A 21,331-nucleotide genomic window follows, 5' to 3' on the forward strand; every position below is an offset into this window, starting at 1 on the left:
ACAATTCTGGGAAGAAGAATAAAGCTATGGGTTAGAATATGACCACCATGTTTGCATCATAAATATACACACATATTTTATGAAAGGAAATAGAGGTAATGATATCGGTTATAACTTTTATCCAAGGCCAAAGACTATTACCTTAAAATTACTCCTCAAGCATTGTTTGAGATGAAAACCACATTTAAAGGTGGTTTCCTGCCTACTGATGAAAAATGAATTCATGTTAACCAACCAAGGCCTTTAAATGGAACAAATTATAATCAGATGTTAGATTTCGATCAGTTTTAACAAAAACAAATGATTCTTTTCAGAGATGAGAATTGATGGCTTAGCCCTCAAAGAGTTTGATCTTTCTTCAAACCCAGTGTTTTGGGAGGAGGGGATCGGCTTAATTTCCTAAAAGCACGCTTGTGATTTATCGGCAGCAAAGTGCTGAGTTTAAGAAATAAGAGCTCCTTTAAATGTTTTCCTAGGTGTTCTGAATGAGGATGCCGGGATCTGTAGTAACTTGATTATACACAGCCACGTTTTACAGAAGGTGGAAGTGTGCAGCTGGCAGGGGCAGCAGGACCTGTGGGGTTGTAGGTTAGATTCTCTCTGAATGACTACCTTTGCTGTCTTGCTTTGGCCTTTCTGAGCTCTTTCATAAACTTGTAGATGATAAGCCGGTCCTCTTGAGTGTGGGAAAACGTCCTCCAGGCCTCTGGACACGTGCTGATTATTATTAGCCCTAGAGATCTCTTCTAATGAGATGCAATGTGAGGCAGTGTTCACTCAACAGACCTTGAGTAGAGCAGGTTTAGAAAGGGCTGGAAGCAGTTTTAATGAAAGTTAGGTCTGTGACCACTTCTACGATCTGTTAATGAGTCCTGAAAACTTCTCTGGGCCGTAAAGAATTAGGCTGAACATTCAGAGCATTGGGATGGCCTCAGTGCCAAGAATGACTGAGGTTGTCAGATTTAAACCCTTTACCTGCCTCAGAATAATTGTATTTCTCTGTAGTCCTGGGGTTCCGGTGAAAAGTGCAGTGGATGGTCATGGGCAACTTAGCTAGGATGATAGAAAACCAGCTTGATAGTTTGGAAAGGAAAGCACTGGCGTCACCACATAATTTTGGCAATGTCACAGTGCTTGAGACGTAACTGCATGTGAGAATTACCCAGCATGTTTATAAAAATGCGTATTCCTAGGATACCACAGTAATTAAGATTCTGTGGGATCGGAGGGCAGTTTTTAATGAGCACTCTTCTCCTCCAGTATGTCTTCCAAGTTGCTGTAACCCCAGTCCCCTGGAACCTGAGAAGGCCCTGGTCCAGTTGGTTTTTTTTTGCTTCAGTAGATCTCCCTTCTTCGTGCCAGTGGGAGCATCCAGTGAAACAAGATAAATTTTGTGATGCAGTTAAATGTATTGACAACGTAAAAGAGTATGGAAAGGCCGTGTGAATTCCTTGTCCATGTGGTAGTTCACTGGGCTTCTCAAGTGGCTCAGATCGTAAAGAATCTGCCTGGAATAGGTTACTTTTGTGGAGAAAGTGAAAGTGTAGAGAGGGTACATTGCCAGAGGTGGAGTTCTCCTTGCAGTGAGAATTACAGTCTTGCATAAGAGTTGTTAGGAGTGGCAGGTCAATAACATTCTGTTGGTACAATTTCTAAAGTCACAGAAGAGTGGACAGCTAGACACTCGTTTAGTACTGGATTTAGTGCGTAAGTGCAGTGGTATGTAGCATCACCAATGTTGCTGTATGTGGAGTTTTTCTTAATGACCTTCAGATAGGTTCAGATCTGTCTGTTTTGTGCAAAGGCTTGTCTTCCTTTTGGACTGCTGCAGGCATCGTCTGTACCACTGCCTTTCCACTGTCTCACCTTTTTCTGTTTGTCTTCCCATTGGATTCTGTACTGCCAAGAAGACTTAAAAGCAAAAGGGCTCCTGAAGTCTGTTGCCCCATAAGTCATTCCCTTAATGCCACTGTTGTCCCCGGAATTCCTAGTGTGGTGCTACCGATTCCCACTGTGGGGAGGTGGGACAGCAGAACCCCAAGCCTTGCTAGTACTTATTATTAGTTTTTGGCCATGCTGTGCAGCATGTGAGACCTTAGTTCCCTGACCAGGGATTGAATCCCTGCCCTCTGCATTGAAAGTGAAGAGTCCTAATCCCTGGACTCCCAGAGAAGTCCAGAGGTTCTATTTTAAGTGCTCTGAAGCACATAAAAGGGAAGCTGAAGCTTTTGATAAACAGGCATGGGTAGCCACTGCATTTTCTCTGCCCAGATTTCACTTTCCACATCTCCCCTTGTGAGATGTGTCTCAGTCCTTTCCCATGTTAAACAGGCAGCTTAGAAGCTCCCTACTACATCCGTACTTTGAATTCTTGTAATCTATGACTCCTACGTAATGTCCAACCTTTTAGAGTACTCTTGGCATTTTAAATTACTGACCTCAAAGAATTTACAGGTAAGATGTAGGTTCTTTGAGGTCAAAGTTGCAGGTTACCATTTTTAAAATTCTTATGGAGTGTGTATTTACATTTTTGAAGGTGAAAATAGAGCCTTTGGGAGACTAAGTCACTTGGAGTTACAGTCAACGGCAAACCTAGAGGTGAACCCAGTTTTCTCTGACTCCATAATTTTGATCCCTCTGTATATTCCTCAGGTGCTAAATAAGAATTGTCTAAATGAATCAATGAATGAGTCTTCCAGAGTTAAAATGAATTGAAGAAGCCCTGATGAAGGGAAGCACATCTCTATACCCTTCCACCCATGTGCCCATTTTGGAGGGGAGAATAGCAAATAGATCACCCACAGATTTCTGCAGATAACCTGAACTTTAAACATGCCTGAAACACATTTGGTTCTTATTTAAAACCAGTTGGCGTGCTCATTGCCATGTTACTACAAACACAAAAGAAATATAAACTTCATTCGTGAAATAACCATCTACATAAACTCTTAAATAGTTTTGGGTTGGGCCAAAGCTGGGCATTAAGGAAATGGTTATTAATGTTACGTATTTTATTCAAACTACTCTAATTCCTTACCCCTCCCACCACCTCCACCAACACCAGGTAACCTTTTGCTTTTTCCTTTAAAATGTTCCTAGGGGGTTAAGACAGATACAGCTTGGATTTCAAGCTGCCGAGGACTCCTGTTTGGAAATATTCATTGTTTTCGGTCCTTCAGACCTGAACTGTGATCTCTGCTTGAATCTTTTTAATCCTCTGTGGGTAGTAGCAGAGTTATTGTCCACTGTAGGAGCATTGTGACATGGAAATGGGATATGAACCACAATGTAATTTAAAATTTTCTAATGACATGAAAAATAAAACAAGTGCTGCTGCTGCTGCTGCTGCTGCTAAGTCGCTTCAGTCGTGTCTGACTCTGTGCGACCCCATAGACGGCAGCCCACCAGGCTCCCCCGTCCCTGGGATTCTCCAGGCAAGAACACTGGAGTGGGTTGCCATTTCCTTCTCCAATGCAGGAAAGTGAAAAGTGAAAGTGAAGTCTCTAGGTCGTGTCTGACTCTTAGCGACCCCACGGACTGCAGCCCACCAGGCTCCTCCATCCATGGGATTTTCCAGGCAAGAGTATTGGAGTGGAGTGCCATTGCCTTCTCCATAAAACAAGTGCAGTAAATTTTAATATTGTTTCCTTTAACCCAGTATATAAATATGGTACACTTTCAACATATAATCAGTTAATGAGGTTTTTGCTTTCTTTTGCATTGTCTTTGAAACCCACTGTGTTTTTAATTCTTTCAGCACATCTGGGTTCGCACGAGCCACATTTCAAGCACTCAGTAGCCATAGCACAGCTCTGTGGCAGAGTCCTTGTGAGCTCTATAAAGGCCACAAACGTCCTTTAGGGTCTGATAAAGCTAGAAGAGTGTTGCTTAAAAAAAATATTGTGTAAATACTCAAGTCATCAAATAGTGTTTGTGACCACAGGCCAGACTAAAAATGATGCTTCAGAGATTGCTTATGTAAGAAGGAATAGGGTGTGAATGCAAGACATTTGACATGACCAAAGTTTCTGTTAATCAACTGGACTCAGAGTCCATTAATGTATGTTAGGGTCATCAGCCCTCAAGGAAGTCTTCATTGTCAGGCCAATAAATTTGAAGTCTGAATAAACTCTTAGCCAAGTTTCTTGAAGAGTTCAAGTGTGTTTGAAGCAATGAATAATATAATGTAAATGTTGGTGAATATTTATTTTCTTATGTTTGACGGCAATGGATACTTTCTGAAACTATAGCCCGTATATGATAGAACACTGGCCTATGCCCAAGACTCCTAGACTGCCCTGTGTGTGGCAGGGCCTCCACTGCCTTAGCTTGTCCTCAGCTCTGAAATATTGACAGAGCTTTATTGCCCTGAGAGATTGAATGTGAAAAAAAATTTCCCTGAAATCTGAATGTTGAGATGTGTAGTCTGCAAAGGACTTAATTGTTTGAGTTAGCAGGTATTAACTTGAAAGAGGCATCTGTGGCCCACCATTAATAGAAGAGATAGAAGGACTTCTCACCCCCATCATAATATTTGGCATCCCTGTTAGTTCTGTTGAAAGTTGGGTGGGAAATGAAAAAAATAGCCTCAACGGATGTCTTGGGTTTTTGGTGTAGGTATCATTCAGGTAATGGCCCACGTTCTTAGCCCAGTTATCATAGATTTTCCACCTCTTGTCTTTCAAACTCTTAGCCACTGAACCCTTTTAGAATGTGGTAAATCTAAATATAACATAAATATAACAGGTATTACCTGTTTTAGCTCATATTTTATTTGATATGCCCTTTCAATAAAAAAAATGGCCTTCCTTTTCTTCTAGTTACCTTCCATCACCAAAAATGGCCTTCTTTTAAAGTATAACTTATATATAAAATGAGAGACATAATAAATAAGTTCTCCCCTGGTTCATGCATTTTAGAGAGCATCTCTTTCTGTCTTTTGTTTAGCTGTTATATTTGGATGTGACTCAGAGGTTTTCCCAATATTGGATTGTTGAAGTGTTCTCAGTTGTGAAGTTGTGAACTCTAGGCATTGTTTAAACTTTTTTACTCAGAATCAGTTGCACATAAATCAGTATTTCAGTCTAGAAAGTGCTAGGTTAATTAAGGCCTGTGACGTTCAGTGCCAGGCGTGGTTTTGTGGGCTGTTAACTGTCCTATTACATTAGTCCGTTAGTCATTTGTCTCCTTAGGTAGCTTATATGCACATTTGACTTAGATGTTTATCAGATTCTGTTCTACATGTTGGGCTGGAAATGTGGCTCCAGTGATGGTAAAATCTTGGTTCTCTCAAAAAGCGTTTAAATGACTGTTAACCCGATTTTTTCCCCCTAATTGAAGGCTATTGAAACCTATTTATTTAAGCTATTTAAAGGCATTCTGAAAAATGCAAAGAAGGATGTGATAAATAACCCAGTAATTCAACCACTCAGCACTTGTTCATATTTTGATGTTTATCCTCTTTTTTTTCCCTCTAGCATATACATTATATGTATGTACATACATGTATACTTAAGTATAGAATTGACCATGTTGTATGTCTTGTTTTATAATCCCAATCCCCTTAAACAATTTATTGCATTTTTGAACATGGAAAAAATTTTAAACTACAATAATGAAACAATACCTTAAGGATAAACCCAAAGCCGAAGAAACCATCCTTAAATACCCAGCCGCTCTTAAGATAAAATTTATTTTAATTTTTGTCTGTTTCTTGAATTTTTTTGGTAGGCCTACATGATTTTTTTGTTTTTTCAGGGTGAGTGAATTTGATTTGTTCTCAGTGGACTTAGGAAGCAGGTAAGGAGTTTTAGGAAAGATGAGGTCTGAACATCCTCCCACTTAACTATGATATACTACCTTCAAATGACACTTCTTACTGCTGGAGTTTAAACTGGGAGATGTTCTTTAGCTGGCTGGAGTATTTGAGAGACTTCGATTGAGAACTGAAGAAACTTTAAAAACTGACTCAATGTCTGCTATTACTTCAGTCAATTGTCAGAGCTTTGCATGCCAGTCTAGACTGTTAGATATGGTAACTGAACATAAAAAGTTCTCTAAAGACTTCCCTGGTTGTCCATTGGCCAAGACTCTGCACTCCCAACGCAGGGGGCCTGGGTTCAATCCCTGGTCAGGGAAGCGGATCCTACATGACCTGGCACAGCCAAACAAACAAATAAAAAAGCATTTTTAAAAGATTCCCACTGGAGAAAGGTTTAGTTCTCACTAAAGGAGAACTTTAAAAGGTTCTCTAAAAGGTTCTTTTAAAACTCCCTTTTAAAAGGGAGTGTACAGAAACTGCGTCTTGGACATCTGTTGCTGATTCCTCTTTCAGCAGAATCAGCCAAATAGTAGGCAAGTTTTCTGAAAAGAGTAATATCTGAATAAAATATATGGTATAGTTCTTTCAGCATATGGATTAAATAGACACAGTAAGTGAATGTTTTAAAAATTCTTAGTAAAATATTTTTGCAAGAGAATCAGACTAGCTAAACAGTTATAGTTGTCTTTCAGGTGAACTTGAAATACAGCAGCCTTCTTAGTTGCAGATCTGCTACAGTTGGGGAAACAGTGGGGAATGTCCTGAATCTTAACAGATTTAAAGAAGTATTTCTCAGTTATTTTTTTGTAATTTGAATTTGGTTTTTTCTTGCTCAGGTTCCACAAGGGTGAAGAAAACCAGTACTTTATTCCATACTGTATTTTAAATATAAAATACATGACCCCTGGCCCTTATGTTTTTAGATTTGGCTGTATAAAGCATCAGATGTTATGGAAAAGTGTTTCAGAATGAAAAGGGTATTTGAATAAGTTTCCATATGCCCTGCGAAGAATTGAAAATCGAACCCTCACCTTTAATTCAGTAATTAACTAGACTTTCCCTGTAGTTTGGGGGATTGTAATAGTTTACACCTGTCTCAACTTTGGCTGTTTTTATTGGCTGTGGCTTTTGCCATCCCATATTTCTTATGAAGCAAAAATATGAAATAAAATAGGCCAAAGCATTGGAGAAATTATAATAAACATAAAAAATGAATTGTTCAGCTTAAAATGTGAAATGCTTTACCTGCACAATCCATGAAGCCATGTTTCAGTAGTAGTGAAGTAATTTATTCCTGGAATTCTGTGTCATGAAAATAAAGACAATTGCTTTCATTGGCAGGAAGATACCAAAGGTTTTTTAACCATCAAATGATTAACTTTTGGAACATCAGGCAGGCAGAAATTGTTTTGTAAGGACAGTTAGAAAAAGCCTGCTAAATCATTATGTGTGTTTTCATGTTGCTGTGAATGAAAAAGATGAGGCTGTATCAGTGTATAAGAATGTGAGGCTTGATGGAACTGTTGTACCACAGAATACAGTCAGACTTTTCAAAGGTCACGGAGCTCCATGACATCAAGTCTGGGTTGGCTCATTTCACAGGGTGATGTTTTCCCCTCGAAACACAAAGAAAAAAATCATTGCGTCAAGATATTATCATACCTCCTATTTTTTCTTGCAACCTAGCTCTCAAGTGGTCTCCCTGGAAGAACCCTTTAATTTTGAGTCCTAACAGTAGCTACCCAGTCCTAGTGTTAAGAGTAAAATGACTGGCTTTTTAGTGCATTGTCCAGAATAAGAGTAGCTAAGATTTCTAATAAGTTTAATTTGGATGGAGTGGTGGCTGTGAAAAGATCTTTGGGACCCTTGTCCCTAGGACTGAGTTTTAATTTTCCCTTGGACCTCACTCATTGGGTGGTTTGAATATATGGGTCAAGGTTGTAAGCTGAATGAAGGCAGGGCCCGGCCTATGTTGAGTCACCAGCATGAGACTTACGTACTTGTGGAAAGAAAGAGTGAACTTTTCTTTCTATAGAAAGAACATCTTATGTACCTAAGAAATACTCCACAAACCTCCGCCTTCTCGGTCTCTCCGTTTATTCAAGAGGAGTTGATATTTTAATCCTGAGGAGTTTAGAGTACGGAATTCTCAAATTTGAGCACAGAAGGATCCCTGCTTAGGGAGGGGAGAGAATACTTGGGGGAAATGTTGCTCTCCCTTGATTGACTTCTCTGGTCTTGGCAGCTTTGCTTGTGTGGACTCAGTAGAAGTGCAGGAGACCCAGCAACCTGGGGGTGAGGTAAGGATGCTCCCGGCAAAGGGCCGACGATTGGGACTCACCTTGGTTTGTACCAGAGACCGTGACCACCCACGAATCCAACCGGAAGCTTGTCCCAGGTCCTTGTGGGCTTAGGAAGTGGACTGTCGTAGGATTTAGGGGAGATTCAGGCTCAGATTTGGAGTTTCTTGTACATAAACATTCTGGAATGAAAAAAGCCAGAGATTTTTGATGGCACCGATTGTGCCATTTCCAGCTCCCCTCCTCTCTTGATGCCCCTCAAATCATAAGGTTGCTGAAGGTGCAGGTTTCTGGTTAAATTTTAGATGTTTTCCTGGGAGCGTAATTATAATTTGTGTGTAACTAAGGAAATTCCACCCCTCCCCCCGCCTCGGCTTTTAATTCATCCAGGGATTGAAAGGCCGGTCTGTAAAGTCTGTTTAACTGGACTTGGCATGGAGGGGCATTTCAAGGTTGTGACATAATGCGTTTGTCATGAGCAAAGTAAGTTTCTTAAAGGAAGTTTCTGGTTTCTGTAATAAAACATCATTGTATCATGAAATTTAAACCGATGAATTTTAAGTTGTGAAGGAGTCCCCTGTGGGTGAAAGCGTTTATCTGTCCTGCTTGATAGGCTTTTGAATATACCTTTGATCCTAAAATTTCTTTTTAAAAGAAGAGTTCCCTTGATGTCACTAAAATTTTTGTCTAATCTTTGTGGCCTGGTATGCAGTTTTCATTGCCACACACTTGTATCATGGAGCAGGAGTGACTTTAAACTATTTTAAGCTGTAGAGATAAAGCCAGCCCAAGAGGTAGCTGAGTTGAGGTGTCCCCAGGGCATTTCTGTCATTAGGTTTGGGTGCTGATCTTTTATCTTTCTGGCCCTCTGGCTAGGACCAACTGTGTTCACCTTCTTTTCTCTCTCTCTCTTTCTCTCTCTTTTTTTTTTTTTTTGTTCAAAATTGCTTCTTTATGTTTTTTCAAGAATTCACTATTGGTATGTTCCCTAGTTAGAGTGAAAAAATCATAATTTGTAGAGTTAACTGCAAACAATTTATTTGTGTGACTTCCCTGGTGGTCCAGTGGTTAATACTCCCCACTTTCAATACAAGGGTTGCAGTTAGATCTCTGGTCAGGGAACTAAGATCCCACATGCCACAAGGTGCAGCCAGAATATAAAATCTGTGCAAATGTGTGATTCAAATGCTCACATCAGTGTCTGTGCTCAGTTTGTCCTGTTGATGATGTGTTTGTGCAAAAAGTGAAGTTAAGATGGCATTGAAATTATGTATTTGTTTCCTTTTCTGCTGTAACAAATAAATTTATTATCTTACAGTTCTGGTGTTCAGAAGTCAGAAATGTGTTTTATTTGGGCTATCCTAAGGTATTGTCCAGGCTGCACGTCCTCCAAAGACCCTGGAGGAAAATCCAGATCCTTGCCTTTCCCAACTTGTAGAGGGCGCCTGTATTACTTGGCTTGTGGCCCCTCCTCCACATTCAAAGCCAACAGTATAGCATCTCTGTACGTTTCTCTGCTCTGACTCGCTCCTTTGCAGTCAATGCCCTTCTCTCCGTCTGATCTTTTGTCGCATTGCCTTCTCGGACTCTGACCTTCCTTCTCCCTTCTTAAAAGGGCTCCTTGTGATTACAGTGGGTCCACCTGCATAATTCAGGATATACCTCCCATCTCAAGGTCTTAATTTAATCACACCCACAAAATCCCTTTAGCATATATAAGGTGACTTACAGTTTCCAGGGATGAGAACATGACATCTTTGAGGGACTATTTAGCTGCCACATATTAGAATATAGTTTTAAATTTATTATTTCTGTTTAGCTCTTGTTTTATACATTTCCCAAACTCTCTTTGAAAATCACAGAAATGTGTACTCTGTGCTCTGCTTTTTAGATGAAAACATGTCAATAAAAATACACAGTTTTACAAAATAGTAGAAAATATCTTACATTTAACTGTGAAATTAAAGTTGGTGACAAAAGAATTTAGACTTTAATACTGTTTTTCCAGGGCAGAGAAGGTTTCTTTGAATTTTGAATTCTCTACTTAATGGACTGATTGGCCACAATTCTTGAGTTTTCAGGAACTTTAGCGAGTGCACTTGTTACACACACACACACACAGACATACAGGCGTGCTTGCACGCGCGTGCACACACACACACACACGTACAGGTAGGGTCCCTTGATGGTACTGCCTATTAGGTGTTTGGGGTACCAGTCTTCCAGATTTCAACTTAGAGAAGTTCTTGCTCCAGCTCATTTCTCTGTCCTGGCCAGGGGGTGGCTTTTTCTGTTAACCACTCTTTACCCCTGCCTGAATCCGAGACCTAGTGTTTACATTCTGAAAGATGTGATTTGAGGCTGTTGTAAGCAAGATGCCATCAGCTCTTTGTTCTCCTCTCTCTGAAGATTGAAAAGAAAATGTCCACACCTTAAAACTTTTGCGCATATAAAACTGGGCTTGTCCTTTATTTGTAGGTTACCATTTAGACACAAAAATGTTCAAATACAACGACCTTTAAATTAATCTCAGGTGAAATTTTGTTGTCTGGGACCTTGACCATGACTTTGTAATTCTCTTGTTTTTCTGTCTCTCTCTTAGTAAATGTGACTAAAGGAGTGAATTAAAGTCATGTATGATGCCAGCTGAAATCCAAGTAGATTATATAGTCAGTGCAAAGCATAAACCTGAAATAGCTCCGAGGAGGCCTTGTCAGATGAGCCATCACTTGAAAAGGCAATCTCTTGCTTGGAACTGATTCCAGACAGGAAGTACTCACAGCAGTACAGATGATTCTATTGGTAGTTCCATTTGTTCTTATGTGTAGCTCCTTAACTATGAAAAAAACAAGATTACTTTCATCTGTGTGTGAAAATAGAGACTTGTGAGGGTTTCAGACAGAAAACGGAGTGCGAAGGTATCTAAAGATGTCTGATTGATGGGATTAGTGTTTTATTTTCCGTTCATATCACAGATGAGGCCTGTGAACAGGGACTGAGCTTGGGGAAAGTGTGGCTGGCATCTTGTTTACCTCTTGTGTTCTTGTGGCTGATACTTGAGAGTGTTTTGAATACATAGATTGGAAAATGAAACTATTTTAAATGTATACATTTTTATTTACAGCTGCTGCCGAAGGAAAAGGCAAAAGTGGGGAAGACTTTTTTCAGAAGGTAAGTGACTTTTTACTCCTGTCTTGGCGATAATTAAGAGAAATGTACCTGTCTCAGCAGCTACACCGGAAGCCCCTGAAAGCTCCCCTTCTCTGTGAAGGGGACTAGGTTTATAGCTGAAGATGCTCGGGGCAAGAAAAGGGTGGTAGGCTGTTTGGGACTTAACCCTTCAAAGGCAGCTCCCTCTGGGCAAACTTAATGAAGTTTTCCATTGAGGCCATGAGGACTGCCAGATCTCCTACCAGATTATCTTCTTTACCTGTTTCCTCCTTGCTTAAACACATACCTGCCCTAGGGAGTTGGAGAGGAGTCCCTTACAGAGGCTTCATTTCTTTCTTTTTTTTTTAAATTATTTTTAAATAGAAGGATAATTGCTTTGCAGAATTTTGTTGTTTTCTGTCAAACCTCAACATGAATCAGCCATAGGTATACATATATCCCCTCCCTTTTGAACCTCCCTCCCATCTCCCTCCCCATCCCACCCCTCAGGTTGATGCAGAGCCCCTGTTTGAGTTTCCTGAGACATCCAGCAGATTCCCGTTTCCTGTCTGTTGTACATATGGTAGCTATCTATTTTCGGAGAAGGCAATGGCACCCCACTCCAGTACTCTTGCCTGGAAAATCCCATGGACGGAGGAGCCTGGTAGGCTGCAGTCCATGGGGTCGCTAAGAGTCGGACGCGACTGAGCGGCTTCACTTTCACTTTTCACTTTCATGCATTGGAGGAGGAAATGGCAACCCACTCCAGTGTTCTTGCCTGGAGAATCCCAGGGATGGGGGAGCCTGGTGGGCTGCCGTCTATGGGGTTGCACAGAGTCGGACACGACTGAAGCGACTTAGCAGCAGCAGCAGCTATCTATTTTACATATGGTAATGAAAGTCTCCATGTTACTGTCTTCATACATCTCACCCTCTCCTCCCCTCACCCCATGTCAGAGGCTTCATTTCTGGTAAGCAGGACCATGGGTGGGGTGATAAAATAGACAGGAGATGCTTACGACTCGTAAGCATCTGATGCGTAGGACTGATGCTTACGTGAGCTCTCTGCTCACGACTGGTAACCTTGTCTGTTGTGTCCCTGGCGGCCCTCTGTAAGTGCTGACCTTCAGTGAAGTCAGCCTGGCCAGTCATAAAGGGAGACAGGAGTAAAACTGATGGCAAGGGATTTGAGATCCTGTCGAGAGCAGTTGATTACTTTCTGGTTAGCTCTGTTTTAAAGTAAGTGTTTTATGTAAGGGAAGATGTCTGTCTTTGCCAAGAAGTTGACTGAAGTCCCATCCTTCTTTCTTTTGTTCATTTGAGTTTATTATATTGATATTTGTGTTTGTTGTTGGTATCCAGAAAGCATGTATGTAGGAACAAATATACAGTTTGTCTCAGAGTGACACACAGTAGCAATTATGCTGCTGCTGCTGCTAAGTCGCTTCAGTCGTGTCCGACTCTATGCCACCCCATAGACAGCAGCCCACCAGGCTCCCCCGTCCCTGGGATTCTCCAGGCAAGAACACTGGAGTGGCTTGCCATTCCCTTCTCCAATGCATGAAAGTGAAAAGTGAAGGTGAAGTTGCTCAGTCGTGTCCGACCCTCAGCGACCTCATGGACTGCAGCCTACCAGGCTCCTCCGTCCATGGGATTTTCCAGGCAAGAGTACTGGAGTGGGGTGCCATTGGATGTGGTTAAATATCGCTGTGGTAGGTCATCGAGCTTTTGGAAAATACCTGTGTGACCAGATGTGGCTTTTACAAGTAAGCTTCTTTACTCTCTTGCTTTCTGTGTGATCTGATCTTTTTTTTGTCAAGTTCATTATTCATCTGCATTTTCTTAAGGATATAAAAAGCGAATATTTTCAGAGCTGATACTGGTCTTGCCCTTTCTTCATTCTGAAAATATTTGTTTACCACCTGCTGTGTGCAACACACTGGAAAGACCAAAATGAGCAAGGCGTAGTCCCCGCCCTAAAGGAATTAGTCTGGTGTTTGATTATATAGCTGCCTAAATAGCAGGGGAGTCTGGGCCAGAGAGGATTAAGCTCTTGACTGGGACTTGAGGAGATTAAAAAGGACTTCTTGAGATCTTTTGAAGGGTGGAAATTAGCCAAGTGGAGGGATAGGCTTGGGTGGGTAGAAAGAGCATTCTGAGTGAAGAAACAGAATGGAGAAAAGCTCCAATGTGGAGCAAGTCATGCGGCGTTCACATTTCAAAGCATCATCCGAGAGGTCCATAGTGCAGGTGAGGTTTACTGTCCTATATGATGAAGTACCTTCTTTGTATGGGGGTGGGGGTGCATTCCTAAAGGGATTTAATTAAAAATTTGCTGTGCTGGCCAAACAGAATATGCCAGACCACGGTTTTCTACCCCTGCTTTTTAGGCTCCTGCTGTTGAAATTTGTGTACTATGTCTGAAGCCCCCTTACTTGGTATTATCTGACATTGGTTCATGTACAGCTTGTACTCAATGCTTGGGCAATTCAGAATCTCTGCTTTTGGCTGAGGTAGGCTTGCCACAAGGCAAAGAAAAGAGAAGACAAATAGAAATCACAGAGTTGCCTTGGTTTGTCTGTGATGATACAAATAGATGCAATCTATGGAAGGATTTTTTTTTTTTTAGTTCTTTAACTTTTGAAGAGATATAAAAAACAGACCGTTCAGCTTTATATGACTCACATTTTAAAAACAATCAAAACACAGTGTATGTGGTCATAAAGGACCTTCATTCTTAGAAGATTTGCTAATATTTATCACTCTTTACAGAGCTATGTATACATTCCAGCAGTTTAAATGGAAACACATGTCTGAATCCAGGAACATATGTGCATCCCACAAACCATGAGTTGGAATCATCGATTCCATTCTTGATCACAGGTTAATGAGGTCTCTGAGTAACTAAATGGAGTACTTTTTAATCTCATTTTCTTCTTGAGCTCAATAAAGAGTGTCTTCCTGAACAACAAGGGTCCGTGTGGGATTTGGATACTTACCATGGGAAAAAGCTCCTATAACTTAATAAAAGTGGAACAGCTCAAATGTCAGAAAAGCAGTTTTTAGTGTTTTGACCAGAGAGAAGAATAAATTACAGTCTACATTAGAATGAAGGAAAGGAGGAGTATTGAATTGTCCTCCAGGAACTTTCTTTTAGTTGCATATCTCCCATTTAAAAATAATAGCATTTGGGGAAACATTTAGGAACAAAAAATAAACCACATTGCTGGTTGTGAGCATCTTTGAAAAAACGCTTTTTTTCTTTCAGGGAAATGCAAATATGAAGGTTATATATGCTTATTTTTAGGATGTCTTTTGGATTTTGACTCGGGGGTATGTATCACAAACTGACATTGACATTAAAATCTCTCTTTGAGCTTAGTTTAAAATTGGACTATCCCCGCCCCTCATTTTTTTTTTTTTTTTTTATCCTGATTTTAAAAAGATCTAAGCCTGGAAGTATAACTCGTGAATTCATACTAGCTCTCCCTGATGGGCTTTCTGGATGTCTCAGTGGTAAAGAATCCACCTGTGATGCAGAAGATACAGGAGACGCTGTGAATTCGATCCTTGGGTCAGGAAGATTCCCTGGAGGGGAGGGCATGGCAACCCACTCCAGTATTCCTGTCTGGAGAATCCCATGGACAGAGGAGCCTGGCAGGCTACAGTCCATAGGGTAGCAAAGAGTTGGACATGACTGAAGCGACTGAGCATGCACACTTCCTGATGAGAGGGTTGGAAGAGGAGGACGAGACTTTTATATATTATTTTGTTTTTTTTGTCAAAATATATGTAAAACTATAACAATATGATTATATTAACTATTTTCATTAATGATTTTCAAAAATGAAAAAATAAAACTTTAAATACCTTTAAGAGTAAAAATGGTTAGATTTCCACAAAGGATTGAAATCATAGTTTAACAACTGCTGGGATCATCAGATCCATTGTGTCAAATTTGGAGCCATAATGTATAGTTGTTTAGTTGACTCTACACTTAAAATTCTCCTCTGGAGTCACAGCTACTACTTAATTTCAAAGGGCTTCCTGGTTTTCTGTAGATTGTTTTGTTGTCTGTGTATTGCCAGGAAGATCCCCTGGAGGAGAGCATGGCAACCGACTCCAGTATTCTTGCCTGGAGAATCCCATGGACAGAGGAGCCTGGTGGGCTAAGTCCATAGGGTCACAAAGAGTTGGACACGACTTAAACAACTTAGCATGCACACACACAATGTTTTATTTCCATTGATACTCTATTGGGATAAAAGACTAACTGGGTATAGCAGATACATCCAGCAATATCATGCCTTAAAGAACAGTTCTTTATTTTACTTTGATGTAACATTCCAAGGAGAGTATGCTAGCTTGGTGGGTAGTGCTGTCTCATGCTGTCAGTGACAGACCCACATCTCTTCTATGACTGATTGTTCCTTAAGGCATGTATCTCATCTATATGGTTGAAGCTGGGTCATTACCATGGCCACATGTGAGCTGATGAGGAGGTGGAAGATGCCCTGGTCTTCAGGTCCAGGTCTGGGTCTGTCGTATGTCACTCGTTCTCACATTCTGTAGGAGAAAACTCATGTATGTGGCCTTATGTAACTGTAGTCATAGGGGTGGGAGGAGGAGTGTCTGGAGGAAATAGTGATTTTGCAAGTGCTGCCTAACAAAAGGCAGATTGTCAGGGAGAAATAATGTGGTCAAGAGGGTAATGTCTCTGTATTATGCTTTGAAACCTTTTGTATTATCTTGAGGGCTGCTGTAAAAGTGTACCACAGATTGAGTGATTTACACAATAAAATGGATTGTCTCACAGTTCTGGAGGCTGGAAATTTAGGGTCAAGGTGTGAGCAGGGCTCTGCCTTCTGAGTGCTGAGAGAGAATCTGGTCCACGCCTCTCTCCTGGCTCCTGGAGATGTGCTCACCATCTTTGGTGTTCCTGGCTTCTAGAAGCTTCAACCTGATGTCTGCATGTGGAGTTCTCCCCGTGTGTATCTGTCTGTGTCCACATATCTCCTTTTTATAAGGACAATAGCCCTATTGGATTAGGGCTCAGTCTAGTGATCTTATCTCAATAATTACATCTGCAGTGACCCTGTTTCCAGTCAGTTCTTACTGGTGGTTAGGATTTCAACATTATGAATTTTGGGGGATATGGCTCAACCTATAATATCTTTTAATGGATGAAATGATTTTGTATAAAATTTACTATAGTCAGAAAAATTTGGTAAAACTGTAAATGTTATCACATTTTGATACTCAGTTTGATTTATAGATTTTAATTTCCTAGTCACTTATACTAGAGACTTCCCTGGTGGCTCAGATGGTAAAGCGGTAAAGCCTACAATGTGGGAGACCCGGGTTGGGAAGATCTCCTGGAGAAGGAAATGATAACCCACTCCAGTATTCTTGCCTGGAAAATCCCATGGACGGAAGAGCCTGGTAGACTACAGTCCATGGGGTCGCAAAGAGTCGGACACAACCGAGTGACTTCACTTTCACTGATACTAAATCTTTTTCTTTCCTTATAGCAAGTCATTTTTACACTTGATCTTAGCCAAAAGGCCGAGAAGCAATATAGCAAGTCATTTTTAAGCTGTTTATAACAAATACATAATTAACATGCAAGAAAAAGAAAAAAAAGTCTACTTAGTCATCCTACCTTTGAAAGAAAACTACTGTTTATACATTTGTTGACAGTCCCTAAGTTGTGTCTGACTCTTTGTGACCTCTTGGACTGCAGCATGCCTGGCTTCCCAGTATCTCCTGGAGTTTGCTCAAACTTATGTCCATTGAGTCGTTGATACCATCCAACCTTCTCATCTTGTGTCACCCCCTTCTCCTCTTGCCTTCAATCTTTCCCAGTATTGCCATCTTTTCCAATGAGTTGGCTCTTTGCATCAGGTAGCCTAAGTATTGCAGCTTCAGCTTCAGCATCAGTCCTTCCGATGAATATTCAGAGTTGATTTCCTCTATGATTGACTGGTTTGATCTTCTTGCTGTCCAAGGGACTCTCAAGAGTCTTCTCCAGCACTGTTGTTTATATACTTCAGTCCTTTTTTCTATATATTAAAAATGTATATAAAATGCTTTTTAATATTCTTTAATTGGCTGATGAGATTACAAATTAGACCATATTGGATACATCCCAGATGTTTTTCTATATTAGAATTTTGCACATTCTTCAGTAATTGTGTTTTTTATTCTTTGACTCTAACTATACTTACAAAAGGAGGGAATGGATTCAACTTTTATCGCTTTCTGTCTAGTTTTTGTCCACTTGTCATGGCAACTTTAATTGAAACACATGGAAATGATCTGCCAGGAGTTTTACAGTTCTATGGGCAGTTGTTCATGGCTTACTCACTGTCTGTCCTGTTTCCTTTAATCAGTTCTTTTTTACATTTCTCTTGTGAAATGACTATGGCGAGATCTTGGAGGGGAAAATGTGTTACACTGTATTAGGTGGGGATGAGTAAAGTGATTGTATTGCAAATGTGATTCATCAAAGCAAAATGCTTTAGGAATCTTGAATCCTGTTGGCTGAAGAGGGGAAAACCCAGTGAGTGTTGTAATTGATGAAACCAGATTTTCTGTTACATTGGGTTATATACATAATTTTTCCACAAAGTACACATCGCATGTTTTAAATGTGGGGTATTTTATATCATTAAAATACGTCAGTTAGAAAACTGATCTGTAAACTATGGTTTTTCAAAAGGGCTTATCACTAAGGCCAGTATAAATAAGAAACTGTCTGATGGTTTATGCGGTATATTTTTACTACCCTCAGGTTCATCTTTTTAGGCAAATAGATTACTTTTGTCATTTTGAGACTGAAAAGTAGCAAATGTTGTCTTCTGGGGTAAATTGCTTGGAGGAATAGCTGGCTCCCTTTGTATCTCAAAACAAGTACATTAGGTGGTCTTAGATGAGGACTACTTAAATATTTTTATTGGAAGGGAGACAGAAATGTCTAACTACAATTTCTTCTTTCTCCACCGGCCATTAATTTGTTTAGTTTGGATAGCTCATAGTCCTCTGGTCATAGAAATAACTTTTGATTTAATTATTTAAAAGTGCATTCACTTAACTGTAGCTTATGGTATGCTTTCTCTGACACTGAGACTTTTTGCTTAAACATGTAAAATCAAACTTGATTTAAATAAAATTAGGATATTTGACATTTTAATCTCAGTATGTGTTTCAGTAGGGAATATATTCACGTGTTTTGCATTTCAAACATTCCCAAAAGATGTATGTACAGTGGAGTATTTGATGTCACGGTTGTGAAAATGGGCGGACAAGCCTGCAGAACGACAGGGTTGATTTCGATTCCAGACTTAAAGGTGGTCACCAATGGATGTCACCACAAACGGATAGTTAGGCCTTGCAGCTAACATTCAGGGACCCTGAGTTCTTAGTCCTGATGACAGCCTTGTGACCCTGAGTGTAAGTTTCATTGAGAGAATCTATCCCTCTTCTCTTCTACAACTGACTACATAGAGGTGAGTGGCACATATACGACTTGGAAAAAAGAAACACCACCCCCCCCCCCCAAACAGATTATGTGGTCATCTTTTGCGTGCTTATTTATTTTTAAAAATTTTTATTGGAGTATAGTTGATTTACAGTGTTGTGCTGGTTTCATGTGTACAGCAAAGTGAATCAGTTATGCTGATTCACTCTTTTTTAGATTCTTTTTGCATATGGTCATCTTTTAGAAAGTTGTTAAAGGTAAGAACCTGTCCTGTTTTTGTATCTTTTAATTTGCTTTCTGTCTTCTAGGAGAGTCTAGCAGTTAAGGGTTATTGAGAAAAGATTCGGAAAAAAGACCATCTTATGTGATTTGCTCGGAGAAGGCAATGGCACCCCACTCCAGTACTCTTGCCTGGAGAATCCCATGGATGGAGGAGCCTGGTGGGCTGCAGTCCATGGGGTCACGAAGAGTCAGACACGACTGAGCGACTTCACTTTCACTTTTCACTTTCATGCATTGGAGAAGGAAATGACAACCCACTCTAGTGTTCTTGCCTGGAGAATCCCAGGGAAGGCGGAGCCTGGTGGGCTGCCGTCTATGGGGTTGCACAGAGTCGGACACGGCTGAAGTGACTTAGCAGCAGCAGCAGCAGCAGCAGCAGCGTGTGATTTGCTCATTCTCTGTTCTTAGTGTCCTCTAAGTTCTGTCTTTGTGTTGATTTGAACAAGATGAGCCTGGTGTCAAGCCTGTGTTCTTGAGCATGTTGTACAGTTACCTGTTGAGTTCTGTCATCGTGTCCAGTTTTCTTTGGCAGTCATTTTACACTGCTTTATGAGAACCGCATTTGCTCTTTTATTCCTCTCTCTGCAGAAATGGAAATAGGGGATGCAATTGAGATTCCTTTAAACTGGGTGTTTGATGGCCACGAATATACCCTAATTGCTACTATGATTTTTTAAAGTGACTAATAATAGTGAATGTGAAAAGTGAAAGTTGCTTAGTCATGTCTGACTCTTTGTGACCGCATGGACTATAGAGTACATGGAATTCTTCAGGCCAGAATACTAGAGTGGGTAGCCTTTTGCATCTCCAGGGGATCTTCCCAACCCAGGGGTTGAACCTAGGTCTCCCTCATTGCAGGCAGATTCTTTACCAGCTGAGTCACCTGGGAAGCCTTGTTAAATAATAGTTAACTATTATTTATTTAATAGTTAAATAATATTAGTTAACTATTATTAAAAATAATTAAAAGTTATTTAAATAATTATTAAAAAAGTTATTAAATAAAGTTATATAACTAAATAAAGTTATCAAATAAAAAACTATTAAAAGTTATTTAAAATATAGTTAAATAATATTAGTTAACTATTATTAAAAATAATTAAAAGTTATTTAAATAATTATTAAAAAGTTATTAAATAAAGTTATATAACTAAATAAATTAAGTTATCAAATAAAAAACTTAAAAGTTATTTAAAATAATTTTTAAGTTATTAAATAATTAGAAGTTAAATAATTATTTAATAGCTAAATAATAGTTAAGTATTATTTAAAGCAATACCGTATGAAAGTTTAGTTGTAACTGGTGAAAATGTCCTTCTCTCTTCCTAAATCCAGACTCAAAGGATTGGATGCTGTAGAAAATCAAATTGAGTTTATGATTGGATTATTATGTAGGCCTTAAAAATCATGCTTTTGTCATCAGTATTTAGTGACTTGGGAAATGGATTATCATATCAATGCAAAAATCAGGACAAAAGGCATATAAATAGGTTGACTCAAATTTTGTTATATATATTTGGGCCTTGAAAGATTACTAAGAAATTATTGTAAAATGTTAAGTTCTGTCTCAATGGTGAGAATATGATTGATTTGTATTCTTTATACTTTTTATGGATTGAACCCGTGTTATTTTTAAAATCAAGATTAATCACCACTGCCACCACCTCATGGAGAAAAACAGATCATAATGGCTGATCTAGGTTGAGGTTGTCCATGAATACATAAATTATTGCCAATTTGTAGAACACACAACATTTTGTTGAGAGAAGTGTCAAAGGTCATTTGATTCTGCCTCCCATGAAGTACTGAAGTTCCTTCTGTATCACCTACAGCAGGTATAAAGACCGTACAGGTCTCACATATGTATACAAGGCAAATAATTTTTAGTAAGTGCTGATTTTCAGAAAGTTTCCACCTTTCTTTCATCCACGTGCTCTTCTTGTTTTGCCATTTGGAGGTATAAAAATTTTTTGGAAGATTTTTTAAAATAACATCTTTATGTCTTCAGACTAAAGATAACTTAAATTTTATTTATCATATGCCTTAATTTTCATACCACTTACCATTCTATTCTCTTTTAGAAGCAGGATCAGTGTTGTATGTTAATGTGGCAACAATATCTGTACAGTATTTTGAGTATAGGCTGATGAGTACAGTTATCAGATCAGATCAGTCGCTCAGTCGTGTCCAACTCTTTGCGACCCCATGAATCACAGCATGCCAGGCCTCCCTGTCCATCACCAACTCCCGGAGTTCACTGAGACTCACGTCCATTGAGTCACTGATGCCATCCAGCCA

The 21,331-nt window shown here is 39.7% G+C and overlaps 1 protein-coding gene and 1 pseudogene across 5 annotated transcripts in view; one reads left to right on the top strand and one right to left on the bottom strand.

The window, feature by feature from the left end:
* Positions 1-21,331, top strand: part of BICC1 (BicC family RNA binding protein 1) — a 349,763-nt gene that overhangs the window by 93,310 nt on the left and 235,122 nt on the right. For 3 of the 5 annotated variants that reach the window (XM_044942092.2, XM_044942093.2, XM_006050730.4), the window contains exon 2: positions 11,246-11,292. The exons of 1 other annotated variant lie outside the window; for it this stretch is intronic. In XM_044942092.2, the coding sequence (XP_044798027.2) occupies positions 11,246-11,292 (47 nt within the window). Of the gene's footprint in view, positions 1-11,245; positions 11,293-12,993; positions 13,522-21,331 lie in introns of those variants that run through there. One more of the 5 variants, XM_044942095.2, reaches the window with a different exon arrangement.
* LOC112584848 lies at positions 16,687-16,848 on the bottom strand (annotated as a pseudogene).

This window comes from Bubalus bubalis, chromosome 4 (assembly GCF_019923935.1).
Source record: "Bubalus bubalis isolate 160015118507 breed Murrah chromosome 4, NDDB_SH_1, whole genome shotgun sequence".
Taxonomy (NCBI): Eukaryota; Metazoa; Chordata; class Mammalia; order Artiodactyla; family Bovidae; genus Bubalus; species Bubalus bubalis.